Consider the following 20,687-nt stretch of genomic DNA (forward strand, 5'->3'; position numbering starts at 1 on the left):
AAAGAGAGAAAGTAAATATTTTAGTTGCTATTAGTTAATTTCTATCACTTTAAGTTTAAAGTGACAGGTAACATTCATAATGTTGTCCACTGACTTTTTTTATTTGTTTGTTTGTTTGTTTGAAGTTTTTGGAGACATGTCCAAGGCGTTGATGAGATGTTGGAAACCAGTTGAGACACAGTAAAATTCACCCCAATAAAATAAGACTGCTTTTTCTTCATCCACGTTGGAAATTTTCAAGAAGTGAACTATGACAATATATCAATTTTTGGTACTATTTCTACTCTGGGTATGCCTGCCACATTTCTGTTCTCCAGAGATAATGTTCAGAAGGACTCCTGTGCCCCAGAAGAGAACTTTAGGTACACGTGTACCTAGGAGTGATGGCAAAATTCTGCATCGTCAAAAACGTGGGTGGATGTGGAATCAATTTTTCTTACTGGAGGAATATACAGGATCTGATTATCAATACGTGGGCAAGGTAAGTCTGCACTGAAATGTCAAATATTTACATTCTTTCTTTACATGTCTTAGTAAGGAAAAATTGAAGGTTTCTAATAAATTTGATTCTCTAAATATCCCTAAAGCAATTATTGTTTATGGAATACACATTGTAATTTGAAAAGCTATGGAATATGTAAATACAGCATGATAAAGGTAGAAGTTCATTTGCTAGAATTAACTCTGTCCATTTCCTTATGGATTAAATAAGTACTAAAAATTGCAATTTTAGGATTCATAGTGATAGTGAGAAAACTATGTCAAGATAGCTGCTTAAAATGACATATTGCTCTTGATTTCAGTAGGAAGAAAAACATTTAAAAGTTGTTTAATATTCTACAGAATGAGAAGGCAAATGTCATTTAAAATATGACCTAAGGACAAAAATCAGCTTTTTGATAAGAAAATGTATTCCAGATATGAGTCTTATTTGTTTTTCTTTTATCTCATGCTATGGACACATTTGTATAAAGGAAAAATAAATAGAAGAGAAGCAGGTAGAAGTAGTTTACTTGTGATATGTGCACAGAAACAAGTTTTCATTCTATTCAATAATAAAAGTTAGTGAGGAAAAATAGTTATGGTTGAGAATGAAATGAAAAGTAATGATGAATGTTTTTATATACAACATTGTATTCATTTTCAGTGTTCTTTTTTGGCACTATCTGTACGTACTAAAAGTTAGATACTGTCTTAAGAAAGTTCATTTTAATAGCCTTGGTTATTTTTATGGACAGCATAAAAATATATCAAAGAAAACTGAGAAATAAACTAGTAAAATAAAACCAAATATAATCACATGTTAATCCATCATTTGTTAACACTGTAAAATTAGGTCACATACTCCTATACAAATTATGATACCATGATGGAGAATTTTGTATTAACCTAAACTTTAATAGCTTTGTTCAAATAATTAAAATTGTACTAGAAGCTTTTATCCTCTAAGAAAAACTATTTTTAAACTATTTTTTAAAAACTATTTTTGAAAGAATTTTTTAATTGATTTTAAAACACTTGGCTATGTTTGTTCATGTTCCAATTATTTCAGTCCTTTTTAAATGTCTGGCAACATGACAAAGATGAAATTAAAGGTTAAATGTTGTATTGACTAGAAGAAGGAGGAAAAGCAACAGCAATCAGAGTAATTTTACCAGAAAGCACAGAGTAGCAGACATCGCAGGTCGCACCTGATTGGATGCCTAAGATCAGAGGGTTGAGGTAAATGTTATGGTTGTTGTGATAGACAATTTTTAGTTCATGAAAGCAATCACATGAAAATGTAATAAAAGAAATCTAGACCCAAGAAACTATAAAGTAAGTAGTTCCCCTTTGGTTCTTCCTAAACATAGCACTTATTTGGTTTATTTGCAAGTGTTTTCCATCATCTAGTACATTTTAATGAGGATTTAATAAGTGTTGAAAAATTACTATTACATTATATACTCTCTTATGATAGTCCAGTGACTTGAGTACTTTTATTTGTTGTCTCTCAGGAGAAGGTCAGCACTTTGAGATCAAGACCTTTACTGTAGAGTTCACTTGGTCTCTGTCACTTTGAGTAGAGCTTAAGATTTAGTTGATTGAATTAGTTGCAGTGAACTGAATTCCCAGAATCATCTGATACTACTTGGCTCTTTGGTGGGGAAAACAAGTCGAGAATTTACATTCTTAAGGGCAATTGAAACTGGCAAATACTTACAATGTACACATCTTGATATATACAACCCAAATATTATTCTTCCTTTTCTGCGTGATAGAAGCAAATTAGAAACCTATTTCAGTTGTAAATGTACACATCTGCATATGTCAAAAAGGCAATGTGCAATATAGAATATTTTAATAAACATTAATTAAAATGAATATAAAAAAATTCAAATCCCCTAAGTATTCTTTCCAACAGTACTTACGGTAAATGCATTATATATTCATCCTTTCTTTCAGAAACTTCACTTCCAGTTTTTACTACCCATAACATAAGAGTGTAATTTGATGCTAAGTGATTCAATGCCTCTAGGTTAGCTTAGAGGTGGTGGTAGTGTTCTACTTATTGCCATATGGGAAGACGATAGACACTCCATTGGAATGGGAAATATTTGGGGAACTGAGAATAAGAACAATAGAGAGAATTATACTGATGGAGTGAGGACAAGCCTGAACCACATATGCAAAGAAGGAGAACAATTTTTTTTAAATCACAATCTGCCAACCACATTCTATAAAGAATGGACGACATGTAATTTCTACATAAAAAAACCCATTACTACTTAGGGAGTTAAAACAGAGGGAAAAACCAATTGCTTCTCATTGGGTAAGAGCTTAGGAAAAGACTGTAACCAACCATCAGTGGAACTAGGATGTAACCTTGTTTCTACCACTATTTTTCTCACAGTTATTAAAAAAAAAAAAAAAAAAAAAAAAAAAAAAAAAAAAAAAAAAAAAAAAAAAAAACAAGCCAACCGAAAATGAACTCAAAGCATTTCTTTGTTCAGCTCTCAATGATCAAAAAATTCCTCTATGTCATGCAATCAAATACATTCTAAACCAAAATGTTTGTTTTAAGTTTTTTTTTCTTTTCAGTGAGATAATCACAAAATTGACTTTACCTTCCATTCCAAGGGGTGTAAAACTTGAACTCCAAGTGATCCATTTCTGTACTACGTTGCTTTCATTTTGCAACCTTCTACAGCTGTATTATAGTTTTCTAATTTGAAAAACATTGTGATTATAAACTACTTTTGTTGCTTTAAGCATAACTCTTAATCACAGTTTCTCACTGCCTGATTCAGTTGCCCTGGACAAATAATTTTGAATCTCTAGTTTCCAAATATTCAATAGAATAAATAATGACATTGAACTAGATACTCTTGAATTTACTTTTGGTATAATAGATACAGAGTTCTAAGAGAAATGCTCATTTTATTTACTGCAAATTTTTGTCTGCATTTTATATAATTATTCTCAAGTGGAGAAGAGTATGTTAAAATTAGATTTTTAATCAAAACCAGATACTGAGAAGAATCCCCAAACACCAAAAATTTAATAACGTACTTGGGTAACAATAAGACTGATTCTGAGTCAGCATAGTATGACAATTCACCCCAGGCAGTGAAAACACAATAATACTTTATTTTTTTAAATTTTTTTTAATTTTTATTTATTTATGATAGTCACAGAGAGAGAGAGAGAGAGAGAGAGAGGCAGAGACAGAAGCAGGCTCCATGCACCGGGAGCCTGATGTGGGATTCGATCCCGGGTCTCCAGGATCGCGCCCTGGGCCAAAGGCAAGCGCCAAACCACTGCGCCACCCAGGGATCCCCACAATAATACTTTAAAAATAATTAGGGTAACTATCTACATTTCTCGATATAATGAAAACAACCAGGTCATGGTAGGTGAGGGGGTTGCTACTGGCGTCTAGTTGCCAGAACCCAAGGATATTGCTAAAAATCCTACGATGCACAGGACAGACCTCCATAGAATTTTCTAGTTCAAAGCATAAGTAGTGCCAAGACAGAGAAACCCTGTCCTAGTTTGCCCGTCGTTTACATTTTCCTAAACAGCTCAATCTTTATTTTAGTTCTTTCTGGGTTCTTACTTCCGAAACTGCTCTCAGTTATAATTTTATTTCTTCCTTCCAAGTTGCCATGAGTATTTGGTTTTTGAAACTTAGATTTCTTTCAAGGTCTCCTCTCCTCCATGTCCTATCTAATCCTTAGGGTATGCATTTGGCTCCAGCCTCTTGATCATCCTTCTCTGTAGACTTGTGGGCTCCGCAAGCCTACTAGGAATGAAGTATGCAGCATTCCTTCTTTCAATAAATATCTACATGTACCAATCAGGTACTACTACTGCATTAAGTGTACATTGGCAAAAATATAATTTCTCTGCTCACAAAATATCTGCTTTTAAGAGAAGGAGAAAATAATGAATAGAGCTAACAGCAGGTTAATCTCTGATAGAGCACAGAACCCAAAAGCCAAGAAAAGAAAAATAAATGCCAAATAATCCCCATGTTCTATCTCTGCAGTACTGTAAATAAAGTGGAAATATTCCTCAGCCATTAGAAATGACAAATACCCACCATTTGCTTCGACATGGATGGAACTGGAGGGTATTATGCTGAGTGAAATGAGTCAATCAGAGAAGGACAAACATTATATGTTCTCATTCATTTGGGGAATATAAATAATAGTGAAAGGGAATAGAAGGGAAGGGAGAAGAAATGGGTAAGAAATATCAGAAAGGGAGACAGAACATGAAGCCTCCTAACTCTGGGAAACGAACCAGGGGTGGTGGAAGGGGAGGAGGGCGGGGGGTGGGGGTGAATAGGTGACGGACACTGAGGGGGGCACTTGACGGGATGAGCACTGGGTGTTATTCTGTATGTTGGCAAATTGAACACCAATAAAAAATAAATTTATTATTAAAAAATAAAAAAATAAAATGGTTTTGGGATTGGCATTGCATAGATCAATAACATTGAAAGTTAGAATGGACAGTCGAGGTATATCTTTTTATTTTTTATTTATCTGTTGATATTTCTTTGGAGGTATTTGGATATACAAAGCTTCATAAAAGAAGATTGTTGAAAATTTCTAGAAGGGTTTTCCAAAAATTGAATAAAACATGATCCGTGAAAGAATGACCCAGTTTTAACAGGATACCAGAAATACCAACTGTGCCCATCTTATTAGACCATGTTCCTTTTCCCATTAAAAATATGAGTGCAGGGGCAGCCCGGGTGGCTCAGTGGTTTAGCGCTGCCTTCAGCCCAGGGCCTGATCCTGGAGACCCGGGATCGAGTCCCACGTCAGGCTCCCTGCATGGAGCCTGCTTCTCCCTCTGCCTGTGTCTCTGCCTCTCTCTCTCTCTCTCTCTCTCTCTGTCTCTCATGAATAAATAAATAAAATCTTTAAAAAAAAAGTGAGTGCAATCCAGTCAAACCTGGTTACAGTGGAGCAGTGGAGAAAGAATAGTTGGAACTTGGATAGAGATAAGAAACTGCCCCAACCTCCCCATTACCATCTTCCTGGGGTGAACAGATCTGAATTGAATACGTGGAGAAACTTATGCTACATATGAGTTCAGAGAATTGCAAACATTTTAATGGACACTGAATATTCTCTTCAGAGAATTGGATAGTTTAATAACTATCATGATATTGTTCTTGAAGCTAAAAATCCGGGTGACTTTTTTTTTAGTCCAAATATGACCAAAAAGACCTACATTAAAAAACACGTAATAACAGCAGGAAACTCCTCAGCTGCTCAATATATATCAGCCTGATCTTAGTGGTGGGATGGGGCCGGGCAGAGTGTCGGTATGCAGTTCTTTTCTATTTGGACCTTATTAATCGCAGCCATTAAAACAATGAGGCATGAAACAACACAGTAGGTAATTTTAAATAGAAGAAGTCCTGGGAAAAAAATAAATCAGGATGATTTGATAGATGTTGGTAGAAACTCCTTTAGATTAGATGGTTATAGACCTTCCTGATGAGGGGACATTTGGACTTTTTGGATGAATAAAGACATTCTTCCCTGATATATAAAGAGCACAAAATAAAGTGAGTATGAATTAGAGTTTTTAAGACCTTTTTACACTAATCCTCAAGCAAGAGGAAATTAAAGCATTTTTAAAAAGAGGCATGCCCTGCAGAACATTGATAATGTTTTCCAGGCAGACCACCTCTTGGTTTTTAATTCTCAAAGTGCATACAATATTTATATCTCTCAATACAATGATATTTCGGCCGGCAGTTATATAGGGAAAATATGCTTACATTCTCAAAGCTCACTATGATAATTTAACAAAGCAATCTTTAGAAATGTATTGAATTGCATTGCAGATACACTTCCATTGAAAATAAAACCTTAAAACCACACATAGATGGTTTGAAGACAACAAACACTGTCAGAAAGCATGTGTGAGCAAGGTTTATAAACACACAGAGAAGCCATGTCAATTCATATTAACCTTCAGGTAACATGGGTTTAGGCATTTTACATATTAACATTATAGCACGTTATTCATAGTATATAGGTTTTACTGTACTTTGGTTGCTTTTGAGGACATTGGTTTTGAGTTTAGGTACAACGTGCGAGCATTATATATTTTTTTCCCATGTAAGATAATAGGAGATAGTCTCCCTTTTAGCTTTTTCAAAATACAGAAAAATAGCAAACTGTCAAATATTGAATGTTAAAAAAAAGTAAATGAGATAAATAGAGTTAAGTATGGGGTGCTCCTATGTGAACAACCACCACAATCATTCTTTTATAAGTCCTTCTAAGTAGTAGCGATAACATACGTTTACTACAGCCTTCCTTGAAGTTATTGACATGACATGTTACCAAAATCAAGATGACTCATGTATACGTGTGATGACTCTATTTTACAAACTCATGAAACAACACACACAGACACACACAAAACCCAACCCAAAAGACATTTGTCACACTCCCCTGCCCATTCTGTCCTCTAGGGATTTACAGGAAGTTTTTTTTTCACCCATTCTTTATTTTTCCCCCTTGAGTTCCTAACCCAGAAATGCCACTAATGTGATCGTTTCTTTCCCACCACAGCCTTCCTTCTGTATATTCCTGTCTCATCTTCCCCATTTTACTAACCCCTATCCACAGAAGCTTCTTCTTCTCTTTCCCTGTTTCTTCAGTTAGTCACATAGCATCTTTTAAAATCTACCTCCCTATATTATAACCCTTGAACTTATTTTTATTAGAACATATTTTAGATAGAATACAATTATGGATTTACTTTCTAAAGAATTTTGCTCTGTGATGTTAGGACAGTGAATTCACAAAGGCTAGTAATAGTTGGAAGTAGATAGAAGAGCTTTCATATAATAATAGACTGATAATACAGGATGACTCAAAAATTTTTCTGTGCCAAATACATTTTGAAAAACTTTACCTGTTATGTAAAAGTAGTTCAATTTAAATGTATAATTTAACCCATAATTTTTCAAATATAAACTTTTAGGAAACATAATTATTTTATAATGGAGATGATGTGAAAATTAAGTCAATTACCCTTAGCAAAAACTTGAGAGAAATCTCTGTGGATGAAAAATGTATTAAATCTCATGTAAATTTGCTCAGCAGAAAGTGTCTCAAGGTAATATATCAGTAACAGGTGCATGTGTAATGGTCATGAAGCATGGGAAATTATTATTATGGTATTATGAATTTCTACCAAAGCCCTCTCATTTTCATTTTTGGAGACAATCCATAATTATATATCCAATTAAATGTTGTCCCCATTGTACTAAAGAATAATACTCTCTTTAGTAAAGAAAATGAAAAAGTGGGAGGGTATGTTATTGTGTTTGCTCACCAATGTCTCTTACTCTGTATATGTCCATATATTCAAATTCTCAGTTGCTTCTTATGAAAGCATGAAAAGGAGGGAATTCTATAACAAATTCTCTGAAGTGAGCTCTTAAATTTTTACATAATATAGTTAAATTTTTACATTCGCTTTATTAAAGAATTTTATTTAACCTCAATATTTTATTTTATTATCATTGCTATTACTATTGTTTTTATGATTATTGTGATGTTGAGTAACTGTTCTATGGCTTCTCATAATTGTAACTAAAAGCTGAAATAAAGAACAGTATGAACGTGTAAGTTTCCATGTAGAGGAACTAAATTTAGAAAAGGGAGGAGGGACACCTGGGGGGCTCAGTTGGTAGGGGATCTGACTGGATTTCAACTCAGGTTATGAACTTGAGGTCTTGGGATTGAATGCAGAGATGGGACTCCTGCTCAGCTGGGGTGGCTTCTCTCCCCTGCCCTTTGCCCCACCCGCTCGTCTCTTGCCCTCTCTGACTCTCATAAATAAATAAGTCTTAAAAAAAAAGAGCAGTAATTTTGCTGGGATATAATATACACACCTTTGGTTCTCTCCTTAGAACTCTAATCTGCAATAAGCAAAGGGTATTTTATGTAAATTTCAGATTTCCTCTTTAGGTAAAAATTTTTCACTAACTTCACATTTTAAACCATACTTCATGTGTTTATGGATTATATAAAACTATTAAATTTAGAATTTTAAATTAAGATGCCAACTCTCAGCCCAGTACTAAAATTATTTTACCAAGTAGGAAATTTTACCAAGTAAGAGCATGTACTATTATAGACATTTTTCTAAAGGAACATTTCCTATTTTGGCTGTTGTTTAGCTTAAATTCCATCAGTGAACTTTTCAGTTCTGTGTTGTGTCTTCCAAATATCCCCCCCCCAAAAAAAAACACTCTGAAACCACTGAGTTTTTCAATTTTCCTTGACACCAATTTTGTCACAAACCTGCCTCAAATCTAGCACCAAATTTAGTTTGTACGTATGTGTTTGACTATTCTAAGTCTAGCAGAGCAGACGGAGAGAGTTGTGAATCATGAACGGACCAGGCTTCTGGATCTGTGATGGCTGAGTTTCTGAAGGAAACAATTAAGAGATAAAGCAAAGATCAAGGACATGACTTTGGATTAAAAGTCAAATAACATAGAAGTAGAGGCACAGAAGGAGAAGTGGGGTGGTGGGGAAGAGGGACAAGACTAGGATTATTATAGAGGTCAAAAGAGAGAGAGAAAAAAAAATGCCCAAGGAATAGGTAACTAAGCTTGTGTAATGCAAACGCAACCCAAAGACAAGTGTAGCCACTTACAAATCAGTGTGGACAAAGGAGAGAGTTACTCTAATAAACTGTGGCGAATGGCAGTCAGACAGCTTTGGTTTAGACAGAAGGCAACACACCAGAAGGTTCTCACAGGCATATTACCAATGAGACAAAATAAGTGAAGAGTGAGAGGTATTTTGAAATGATGAAGAGCTAGACATAGGATAGTATGATGTGGACAGAAAGAGAGGCTGTGCATGTGCACAACAAATGTGTTCACTTTCCTTATTAAAAATTAGAATTGAAAATATCTTTATTCAACCGACAGCCAACATCACACATGATCATAATCACCAAACAAAAAGAGTATTCTCATTTAAATTACTGACAGAAGTAAAACAATAAAAAAAAAAAAAGGACACCTTTCTTGGCAATACTATTTAACACACTTCTGGAAACTACCCCCCCAAACAATAGTGTAAATATCATTATATACAGTATAATGTGAGAAATAAGATATAATTTATAATAATCTGAAACATTACAATATATCCTGATAATGATAACTCTAAAATGTATTTAATTTATTATTAATATTCCAATAATCACATAAGGTAGTTTTTTTTAATTATCTCTCATTTGCAAGTGAGAAAAATATGTCCTTATTGTCTAAATAAGTTGTCTAAGGCCACCAGTCATGTAACTTGTAGAGCTGGGGTTCTAACCCAGAAAATACAACTCCAGACTATATACTAACCCACAGTACACCTCATTACACCATTTTTAATAATATTCTTCTTATTATTAATATTATGTGTGTTACTTCACCAAAATACTATATTCTTATGTAAGCAGTACAATGATGAGTCTTGTTAGCCAAGTTTTCTGAACGACATCAACAGAAAACTAAAATTGTATAAGTAACAGGGATATTTCTGCTACATCACAGAGATGTCAAATATATTTTGTTACGTGTTTATTATTTAATTTATATCTGGAATTGCATAAAATTCGAAGGACAAAATAGAGTATTCATCTAAAACTAAGATTCCCGCCATGATCCTCAGAAATCCATAGTTCTCTTCCTAGGAAACAATTGCATCGACCAGGGGTTTTGGGGCAGCGGGTATATATTTCAAGAGACGGTATAGAACCATGTGAACACACATGTATAATTTGTTTTTACCTAACTTGGTATATACTTTATGCAATCTTATATAATCTGTTTTTTTAACTTAAAATATGATTTAAGAAGTCTCAGTTTCAGTTCATAAAGCTATATTTCATTTTTTTTCAAAAAGTAGTCGTTGCATAGTATTCTTTCCTGTGGATGTATCATAATTTGTTTTATTGTTTTCCATTTGACAAGCATTTGGCATTTTTAAAAAATCATTTAGAAATACTATGAACTGTTATTTCACACATTCCTGATACATCTCTAGGAATATGGCAAGAAGTGGAGACACTAAAGCAAAGTCTTGAGAAATTTTAAACTTTCATAATTATTGCAGAATTACTCTCCAGTGATGTTTCAACTTATCATGCCAACAGCAATGGTTGAAGTTAACTATTTCTCCACAATTGTATCAAATCTATTATCATAATTTTGAAATTTTTCCAGTCTCTTATGAATGAAAACATTTCTCTTACTTTAAATAGGATGAGTATTTCTTCCTATGTTTAAAGCATTTTCCATTTATTTAAATGAGTGCTTATATCTTGTACCAATTTTTCTACTGACTAGATAGGATTTTTTATACATAAATTCTTTTTATTAGTGGACTTTTAAAAAAATTTCCAATGTAATCTATACAGAGGTTGAATAACACATGTATCTACACTTTAATGAATAAATATAAATCAATGGAAGCGGAAAATTGCTTATGAAACCCTCTCTATGGATCTATTAACAACATCATTTCTCCTTTAAGGAGGTATCAGTAAGCTTCATTTTGTATTAATAATGCCTTGCTTTTCTTTACAATTTGAACTTTTATGTAGCCCTTCCTACACAAAATAACAGTTTTAAATATTTCTGAAATTGGGTATAATCATCATTCATATATTCTTTTGTGTCTTTCTTCTTTTGCTCAAATAGGTTTATGAAATTAACCCATATTGCTACGCAGAGGGTCTCTTTAAATTTATATTTATATTATGTTTGGATTTAGTGATACACTATTACTAATGGATCTATGGGGACGACTGGGTGGCTCAGTGGTTGAGCATCTGCCTTGAGCTCAGGGTGTAATCCTGCGATCAAGTCCCACATGGGGCTCCCCTCAGGGAGCCTGCTTCTCCCTCTGCCTGTACCTCTGCTTCTATGTGTGTCTTTCATTAATAAATAAATAAAATCCTAAAAACAAAAAATGGATCTATAATGCTGCTCCTCTCCCTAGCTTTGCCTATTCCTAGCAATGCTGCTTTGAACATCTGAACAAGCATCCTGACATGTATGTATATTGAATGAATTTAAGGTATATAATTAGGAATAAAACTACTGACCTATATAGTGTGTGTCTAGCTTCAGTTTTTCCAGATAGTGTCATATTAATTTCTTAAATTTTAACCCATACATATTCCCAGTGGCAGAGTATGAGAGTTTCCGTTACTCTAGATAGACAAGCTTATTTTAAAAATTTCGAGAGCCTCTCAGGAGTCATCCACATATAGGAGATATTTAAAAGCATGGGATGTATGATATCAAGAAATTGAGTGTAATGAGAGAAGAGAACATTGGGCTGTGTTCATGGCAAACCCACATTGAGATACATGTGAGATAGAGGAGGACACGTGGGGAGAGAAGAAAAACCAACAAATGCAATGGACAGTGAACGTCCGTTGAACTGCTGGGAGCACTAGGAGCCTGGGGTGTCCTAGAATACAGGCGAAGAAAATGTGTGGAGAAGAGAATGTATTAACTATGTCAAAGGCTACTAGAAAGTCAAGTGTGTTGAGAGTTTCGAATTGAACACTAACTCTGGAGATGATAGATGAACTTGTGTTATGGTTTCGATGATATGATCATCCACAATTCTTATCGCAGTGGATTTAAAAAGGAATGAAGAGAGAAAAATTGGAGTAAGTATATGCCAGCATCTTTAGAGAGTCTTGCTACAGAGAAGAGCAGTGTATGCAGCAGGAGCTAGAAAGAGACAACGTTAGTGGGGTCAAGAAATAAACACCTTTTTTTTTTTTCTGCACTGAAGAAAACTCGAATGCAGTACTGAATAAATGATAGGATGGAGGCATCTTTATTTTGTTCATGATTTTATTAAAGTGTTCAGCATTTTACTATTAATTGTGAGGTTTCATGGTGTTGCTTTTAAAAATATGTTTATTATACTAAAGTTTGCTTTTGAATCCTAGCATGCTATGTTTTTAAGTCACAAATGAATATGAAATGTTATCAGTTATATTTGTGGATCTATTTAATTGTTTATTTCTCGATTAATATGTTAATCTGAGAGATTAACTTAAATGATTTTTCTTATTTGAACTAGTAGATTTGAAAAAAATCACATTTGGTAATGATATAATAGCTTTCCATTATTGTATTCCATTTGCTTTTATTTTGTTTAAAATTTGTTATAAAATCATGTATTTTTATATAAGATCCCACCCTGTGAAATTCCTTTAGGTCTATTCCTACCATATTTAGATATCAAAGTTATGATAATCACATAAAATGAAATAGGAAATGCTACCACTTTTTCTGTTACCTTAAATAATTTGTGTGTGATTGAATTAATGTTTCATGAATGCTAACTAGGATTCACTAAAAATGCCCTATGATAAGTATTGTAAAGAAACCCGGACTCTTATTTTCCTTACCCCTCACAGAGATACTCAGTTTCTCTCTCCTTCCCAGTTTCTGTAAATTGCATTTTTGTCATCTGTTAAATGTTTTTTTTTTTTAAAGGAACAGTACAACAATGCAGAAAAGAGTCCCAAAATGACTTTTAAAAATATGCTGTTTTATTTAAAAATTATTTAAGTTTTACAGAAGAGCTGCAAAAGTGTAGAGTTTCTATTAATGCACACACAGATTCCCCTGTTATTAAGATTTTATATAGCTGTAGTACGTTTGTCACAGGTAAGGAACAATATGTCTACATTATTATTAACGACACTCCGTATTTCACTAGGATTTCATTCTATCTTTCCTGATGACCATTTTCTCTTCCAGAACCCTAATAGGAGACCATCTTGCATTTAGCTATCGTGTATTCTTATGCTCCTCTGGACTGTGGAAGTTTCTCATGTTTCTTTTGCTTTTATGACCTTGACATTTTTGAGGTGTACTAATCAGGTATTTTGTAGAATGTCAATCAGCTGGGTTCTCTTGATATTTTCCTCAAGAGTAGACTGTGGTTATGAGCTTTGCGGATCCTGAAGACCACAGAGGTTAAATGTCATCAGCATCATATCATGACCTGGGCACATGCTTTTGATATTATTTATCCCTGATCATGTTAATGTTGATTTGACACCTGACTAAAGTCTCCATTATAACATCACTTCCCATATTGTACTCTGGAAACTGGTCACTAAAGCATAGTCCATAGTCAAGGGGCAGACACTTACCGTTCCAAAGAGTTGAGAAGTAAAATCTACAAAATCATCCAAAATTCATCTGTGTGAGACATGTGCCTCTTCTTTCCTGTTCATTTATTTAATAGTTCATCTATATTCATACAGACATTTGGGTACTATTTTTGTATGTTGGATTATGAGCTAGTGTCACTTTAATTTGTTGCTCAAACTGATCCACATTTGGCCGTTAGGAGCTCTTTCTGTCTGGCTCCTATATCCCTTTGAACAGAGCCCATCATTTTGCTTTTTGAGCACTTTTTTATTTTCTAGCACCATAAGATGTCCGAGGTTAATCTGGTATATTTCCTGCCTCGGTGCTAAAACAAGATACTGTTCAAAGGGGACTTTTTTTTTTAGTAGAAAACCAATGAAGAGATTTACTCTTCCAGAGTTTGTCACATAATGTCATCATCCTACAAAGCACATGGTTCTGACGACAACAACAACAAATCAATGAATTAAAAGACATGTTCTAAAAGGTGAGAGAAACCTTTCCATGAAAATTACATGTAATACACATCATTAGCAACTCGGTAATAGAAAAATCATCCTCTCTGTAATTGCTGTTGGAGCTCCTGGATAACAATACAGGGAATTTAAATTCAATTACAGCTGATATAATTGAAGACAAAGAAAAGTGCAAACTGTCATTAGAAAGACAGGAGAAATAACATCTTCAAAATAAAGTTGAAACAGTAAGTGCAAATGACGTTGGCAGGTAAATAAGGAACAGGTACTTATGAACGGTAGCTCAGTTATTTGCTTCAAATAACCAGGAATCAATATTTTAGACAATATGTAAGAAACTATAAGTTTTCATATCTTCAACCCAACAATTCCAGTTTGTACAATTTAGGAAATATTAATTCCAAAAAGAAACAAAAATGTTTACAGAAATACTATTTATAAAACAACAGATGGGAGCCTATCTAAACTACCAACAACAGGATAATGACGAAGCAATTAAGATGTGTTAACACAATGTAAAACTTGCACGAGTCTTAACAAATATACAGACTGTGAAAGCGCATGGAAATGTGGCTGGGAAACTATTTCCATTATGCGAGATAATGATATGAAATAGAAGGTACGCGTTATTTACAATTAGGTGAATGTAAGTGTCTGTTGCTCGTAACGTTTATTCAGTCATTTAACAAACAGGTATTTTGAGGCACTGGGTGGCTCAGTTGGTTGAGCATCTGCCTTTGGCTCAGGTCATGATTCCAGGGTCCTGGTATCGAGTCCCACGTAGGGCTCCCTGCTCAGTGGGGAGTCTGCTTCTCCCTCTGCGCTCTCTGCGTGTGCGCTCTCTCTCTCCCAAATAAATAAATACTTAAAAAAACCCCGCATATTTCTTTGAGCACCTACAGCACACTAGAAGCTAAGGATCTAGCATAATCAGATGTAGTTCTGACCTTCCTAAAGTTTACATTTTGACACAACACAAAACATTTCCCCCCCAGCTTTATTGAGGTATAATTAGCATATAACTGAGTTATTTCTTGAAAGTCACATTGCCCCTGAGGGCTATTGCTTTACCTATTTTACATTTAGATATTTTTTCTTTTTTTTCTTTTTTTATTGGAGTTCAATTTACCGACATACAGCATAATACGAAGGGCTCATCCCACCAAGTGCCCCCCTAACACAAAACATTTTAAAAGAATGCAAATAGAGCCAAATGATTGTCAATTTTTAGACAAGCTAAATTAATTTTTAGAAAGATGAAGCATAGACCACTCTAAAATTTCAGACTGAGGATGTGGGATACAGTAGGGCAAAGTTTACCTTTTTGTCTCAGATCAGTGTGAATAACTATTAGAAGTTTGCTTGAAAACAGTGTTGTTGTTTTTTTTTCCAATTCCTCTTCATTCTAACGGAGAGACTTTCCCAGTAAAAGTTAAAAGTGATTAATTTCATTCCTAAGCTATATATTGATGTATTCAGATGATTTACATTGAATATGATTATTGATATATTTAGGTTTGTGCCTTTCATCCTATTTGTTTTCTATTTGTACCATCTGGTTTTGTTACTGTTTTTCTCTTTTTATACGTCTTTTTGAATAAATTGATTTTTTAATAATCCTGTATTATTGCTTTTTGTTGCTCCTTATCAGCTGTAACTCTTCATTTTGTTATCTTAGTATCTTGGTAAGGTAAGATTGGTGGCCTAATTCCAGATAGTAGTCTTTTAGCTCATGACTTAAGTAAATATAATTTGTACATTTTTTTTAAGGTTGGCTGAAAAAAAAAAAAAAAGAGGAAGATTATGGTGTAGAGACTATATGTGGTTTTCTAAGTTGAAAATATTTATTATCTGCTCCTTAGCATGTACACAAAATGTACATTGACCCTGTGTTCATGGTTTGTTTAGGATAATAATACAGGAAGTCATGTTTTTGCATGGTAGTGTGGAACCATAAAAACGTCTATGCAAGCCAAAACCATGTAGCATGTTCTTAATATCATTGAGTGAAATTACAACTGTTCTGTTACTTTATAATTGCTTTATTTTTATCAAAACTTTAAAAAAGAAACCCTTCTAATATTTGCTATAAATTTATAGGATGTGAAAAAATATAAAACTAATATTACTAAGTCTGCTATAATTTAAAGATCAGAAATATGAGGAATGAAAGCGTTTTACTTATCTTAAGAAAGCTCGACTAGTTTGAACAGGGCTTACGTTCTTATCATCATATACGTGCTACTGAGCGAGCATCTTTTTATGCGTTGTCAAGCTCTCACACTCATTTGGTTTTCTTTGTAAAATATCTTTTAGAGTTTCTTTAATCTGTAAAGTGAGCTAGAGGCTGGATTGCACGAGTATCACAGAATACGCCAGTGCTTCGTCTCCAGCCTGAATTATACTATCATTGTCTTTTATGTTCTTTCTTTGAGTTAGATTTACATATTTGAATTCTCTTCACTGTTTCTTCTTAGAGCTCAGACATTCATTTAGGAATTAGTTGCCCTAATATTTATTTTTTTTCCTAATATTTATTAATACGTATACTGATGACAATATCTTCAGCTCTGTTTATCTGATCACCCTTCTGGCCTTGTGCTAACAAGTTAATTTTTGTGGGTATAGAATTTGGGAATGGCAACCACTTCAGGTGGCATTTTCTGTCTCCTGCATTATTCATGAATTGTTGCTACCGGGAAATCATCTGACAGCTTCCCCTTTGAAGATAACTAGACTTTTTTTGTGTGACTGCTTTTCAAGATTTTATCTCAGAGTTCTCTGGTTTTACTTGCCCCTCTTTATTTGATTTTTTTAAAAAAAATTATTTATTTATGCATGAGAGACACAGAGAAAGGCATGGACATAAGCAAAGGGAGAAGCAGGCTGCCTGTGGGGAGCCTGATGTGTGACTCGATCCCAGGACCCCGGGATCATGACCTAAGCCAAAGGCAGATGCTCAACCACTGAGCCACCCAGATGCCCTTACTTGCCACTTCTTAATCTGGCCCAAGATATTGGTGAGAGCCTGTGGTCAGAGCTTCTTATGGTCAGTTGTTTTTTCTTCACCTTTATTATTTATGCAGGAGCTTCCTTTATTCTGCAAGCTTCAGTTAAGGTAATTTTTTTTCCAGTTCCATAGCATGAGCAGCTGTTTGTAGCTGTTTAATTTTGCATGTTGAAACTATATTTTTGACCGTGAATGGGGTACCTGCTACCCAAGGGGGCCCACAAAATAGAAATGTGAGTTTTCCTATATAAACATATTCTCACAGAAAATTCAGCTTTGTGATCTGCTGTTCTACTAACTGGTCTAGGTTTTGACTTTCCATTGGGTTTTGTTGCTGCATCTTGTCTTTCCTACTTTTATGGAACTATTGTGTACATTCTCTCTAGCATTTTTTTTTAAGATTTTATTTATTTATTCATGAGAGACAGAGAGAGAGAGAGAGAGACAGAGACAGAGACATAGGCAGAGGGAGAAGCAGGCTCCATGCAGGAAGCCTGACATGGGATTCGATACTGGGACTCCAGGATCACGTGCTTAGCGGAAGGCAGACACTTAACCACTGAGCCACCCAGGCATCCCCTCTGTCTAGCATTTTAAATTGTTTCCAACATAGGTTTTTGTAACAAAATCTCTACTGTGCTTGAAAACATAAGTCTGTAAGAGTTCTATTATGAGTTTCAAATATATTTTTACCAGTGTATATTGTATTTAGCCATTTGAGTATGTATTCCTACACAGGCAATTTGGTTATTTTTATGAAGTTATTTATTTGTTTTTTTTATCTGGATTTTTCTCCCTGATTCTCTTCTTGGAAACAATTTCTTCTTTCGTTCTTCTTCTTTTTTCTATTCTTTCTTTTTTTACTCTCTCAAAATCTTTCCATTCCACATACAAAAAGGTTAGCAGTTATTTTCTTCAAATAGAGGCATTCTCTTACACAATTTGGGATTAACACTAATGCATTATAAACATCTATTTCAGGCTCATTCAGGTTTTGTCAGTTGTCCAAGGAACATCCTTTATAATGAAATGGTGCATCTCGATTATACATTGCATTTAGTTGTCATGTTTCTTTGGTTTCCTTCTGTCTTCTGAGATAGCTCTCAATCTTTCTTGGACCTCATGACCTTGACACCTTTGAAGAATAAAGGCCAATTACTTTGTAAAGTGTCCTCCAACGTGGGTTTCCCTGGTATTTTCTCCTGGTTAGATTTAGATTAGGCATCTTTGGCAGGAGATCACAGAAGTGATGCTGCTCTCACTGTATCCTGTCAGGTGGTACAAGATTTCAATTTCAACCAGTCCCATTACTGGTGATAACTGATAACTATGATGACTGGATTTAAAATGCCATCTCCTCTCTAAAGTTATTCTTGTTATTTATTCCCTTACACATTTCAATTTATTTTTTAAGACTTCATTTTTAAGAGCAATTTTAGGTTCACAGCAAAATTGAGAAGTACAGTCCTTTCTCATAAACACATGCAGAATCAGAATGGTATGTTTGTTACAATTGATGAACCTATATCAACACATCATAATAATTCAAAGTTCATAGTTTACCTTATAGTTTACTCTTTATATTGTACATTCTGTGGGTTCAAACAATGTATAATGACATGTATCCACCATTATGGAATCATAGGTGCTATGTCACTGCCCTAAAACCCTGGTGGTCCAATCTGTTTATCTCTCCCCATCCCCTAACACTAGTAACCAATGATCTTTATTTTTTGCCATTGTTTTACCTATTCCAAAATGCTATATGGGTGGAATTAAATAATATATAGTCTTTTCAGATTCACTTATTTTATTTTGTAATATGCATTTGTTAAGGTTTCACCATGTCTTTTCATAGCTTTATAGTTCATTTCTTTTCAGCACTGAATGTTATGTCATTGTCTGAGTGCACCACAGTTTATTTACCCATTCATCTATGGAAGGGCATCTTGGTTGATTCCAAGCTTTGGCAATTATAAACAAAGCTGCTTTAAACATCTGTTTAGTGGGTGGACATAGGTTTTCAACTCCTTTGGGTGAATACCAAAGAACACAATTGCTAGATGATCACATTAAGAATCTGTTGTAAAAAAACCACTAGGGGGACTTGGTGGCTTAGTGGTTGTCTGCTTTTGGCTCAGGTTGTGATCCTGAGTCCTGAGATCAAGTCCTGTATGGGGCTGCCCACAGGGAGCCTCCTTCTCCCTCAGCCTATGTCTCTGTCTCTTTCTGTCTGTGTCTCTCATGAATGAATAAATAAATAAAATATGAAAAAAAACATAAAACACCAAATTGTCTTCCAAATGGTATAAATTTTGCATTCCCACCAACATGTATGAGAGTTCCTGCTGCTTCACATTCTCAGCAAAATTGGATGTTGTCAGGTTCTGATTTTGGCCATTCTAATGGATGTGTGGTGGTACCTCATTGCTGTTTTAATTTGCACTTCCCTGATGACATATGATGTAGAAAATACTTTCAAATGCTTCTTTGCCATCTGTATCTTTTAAGGTCTTTGGCATATTTTTTTATTTAGGTTGTTTGCTTTCTTATTGTTGAGTGGTCAGAGTTCTTTGCGTATTTTGGATATCCCACCTTTATTTGATGAGTTTATTTGATCTTTCTAATTCATTTTGTTTGCTTTTGTCTAGACTTCCCTTTTGTTAACTGTTTATAGGAAGTTCTACTGCCTCTTTTGTTTCCACCGTTACCTTCCCTTTTTTTCATTTATTTTTCTCATTTTTTTTTCCTAAACTCTGTTTATATTTTAACCCTATTCTGTGTTTTTGGAATATCTTCTATCAGCTCTTATGTAAATACTTTGCACTTTTTTATAGAGAAACACATTTTCTCATTACAATTTTTAACAATTCATGCTTGTTATCATGCATGTTGTGTTTATCATCATTATATGGCTTAAAGAAGCACACTTACTACGTTAGTACCTGTATGATATTTTGTAATTCCATATAAGTTGTGTTATACTATAAAAAAATCATGCCTGTTTCATCAAAGTTTTCTTATGATCTTTTTTTTTTTTGCTCCTTTTCTTTTGTCTTATTCTAATATAATTATATAGATTCTGAGCTGATCTTCTTTAACTCATCACTAAATAAAATGTTTTTTTCTCGTCTGGTTATTGATATAAAATGAATGAAGCAGAGGCAAGAGTGCAAGGAATTCTCTGATTTTATAGATATGATGGGAGCTAGACATGAATGTGGTATGAATAAGATGCAAGATTTTTGTTAGATTTTACTTCTTTGAAGCCATCAAGTTGGTAGTTCTAGAACTGTTCAAACTGCAGATTTCTCTTATCTTTTAGTCTCATACTATCATAACTTCCTGGAAATATGACTCTTCTGTTTGATTCATTTTACCTTGCCATGCATGTGTCAAAACAGAGCGTCTTTACTCTTGCCATCAACCTACATAACCATTCCTTTTTTTTCTATATAAGAAGGTGCTGATT

The 20,687-nt window shown here is 34.2% G+C and overlaps 1 protein-coding gene across 2 annotated transcripts in view; it reads left to right on the forward strand.

The window, feature by feature from the left end:
- CDH10 (cadherin 10) overlaps positions 1-20,687 on the forward strand; it is a 174,557-nt gene that overhangs the window by 63,366 nt on the left and 90,504 nt on the right. For both annotated transcript variants that reach the window (XM_026005718.2, XM_026005720.2), the window contains exon 2: positions 126-481. In XM_026005718.2, coding sequence (XP_025861503.1) covers positions 251-481 — 231 coding nt within the window. In that variant the 5' untranslated portion in view covers positions 126-250. The remainder of the gene's footprint in view (positions 1-125; positions 482-20,687) is intronic.

The sequence above is a fragment of the Vulpes vulpes genome, chromosome 4, assembly GCF_048418805.1.
Source record: "Vulpes vulpes isolate BD-2025 chromosome 4, VulVul3, whole genome shotgun sequence".
In the NCBI taxonomy this organism is placed as follows: domain Eukaryota; kingdom Metazoa; phylum Chordata; class Mammalia; order Carnivora; family Canidae; genus Vulpes; species Vulpes vulpes.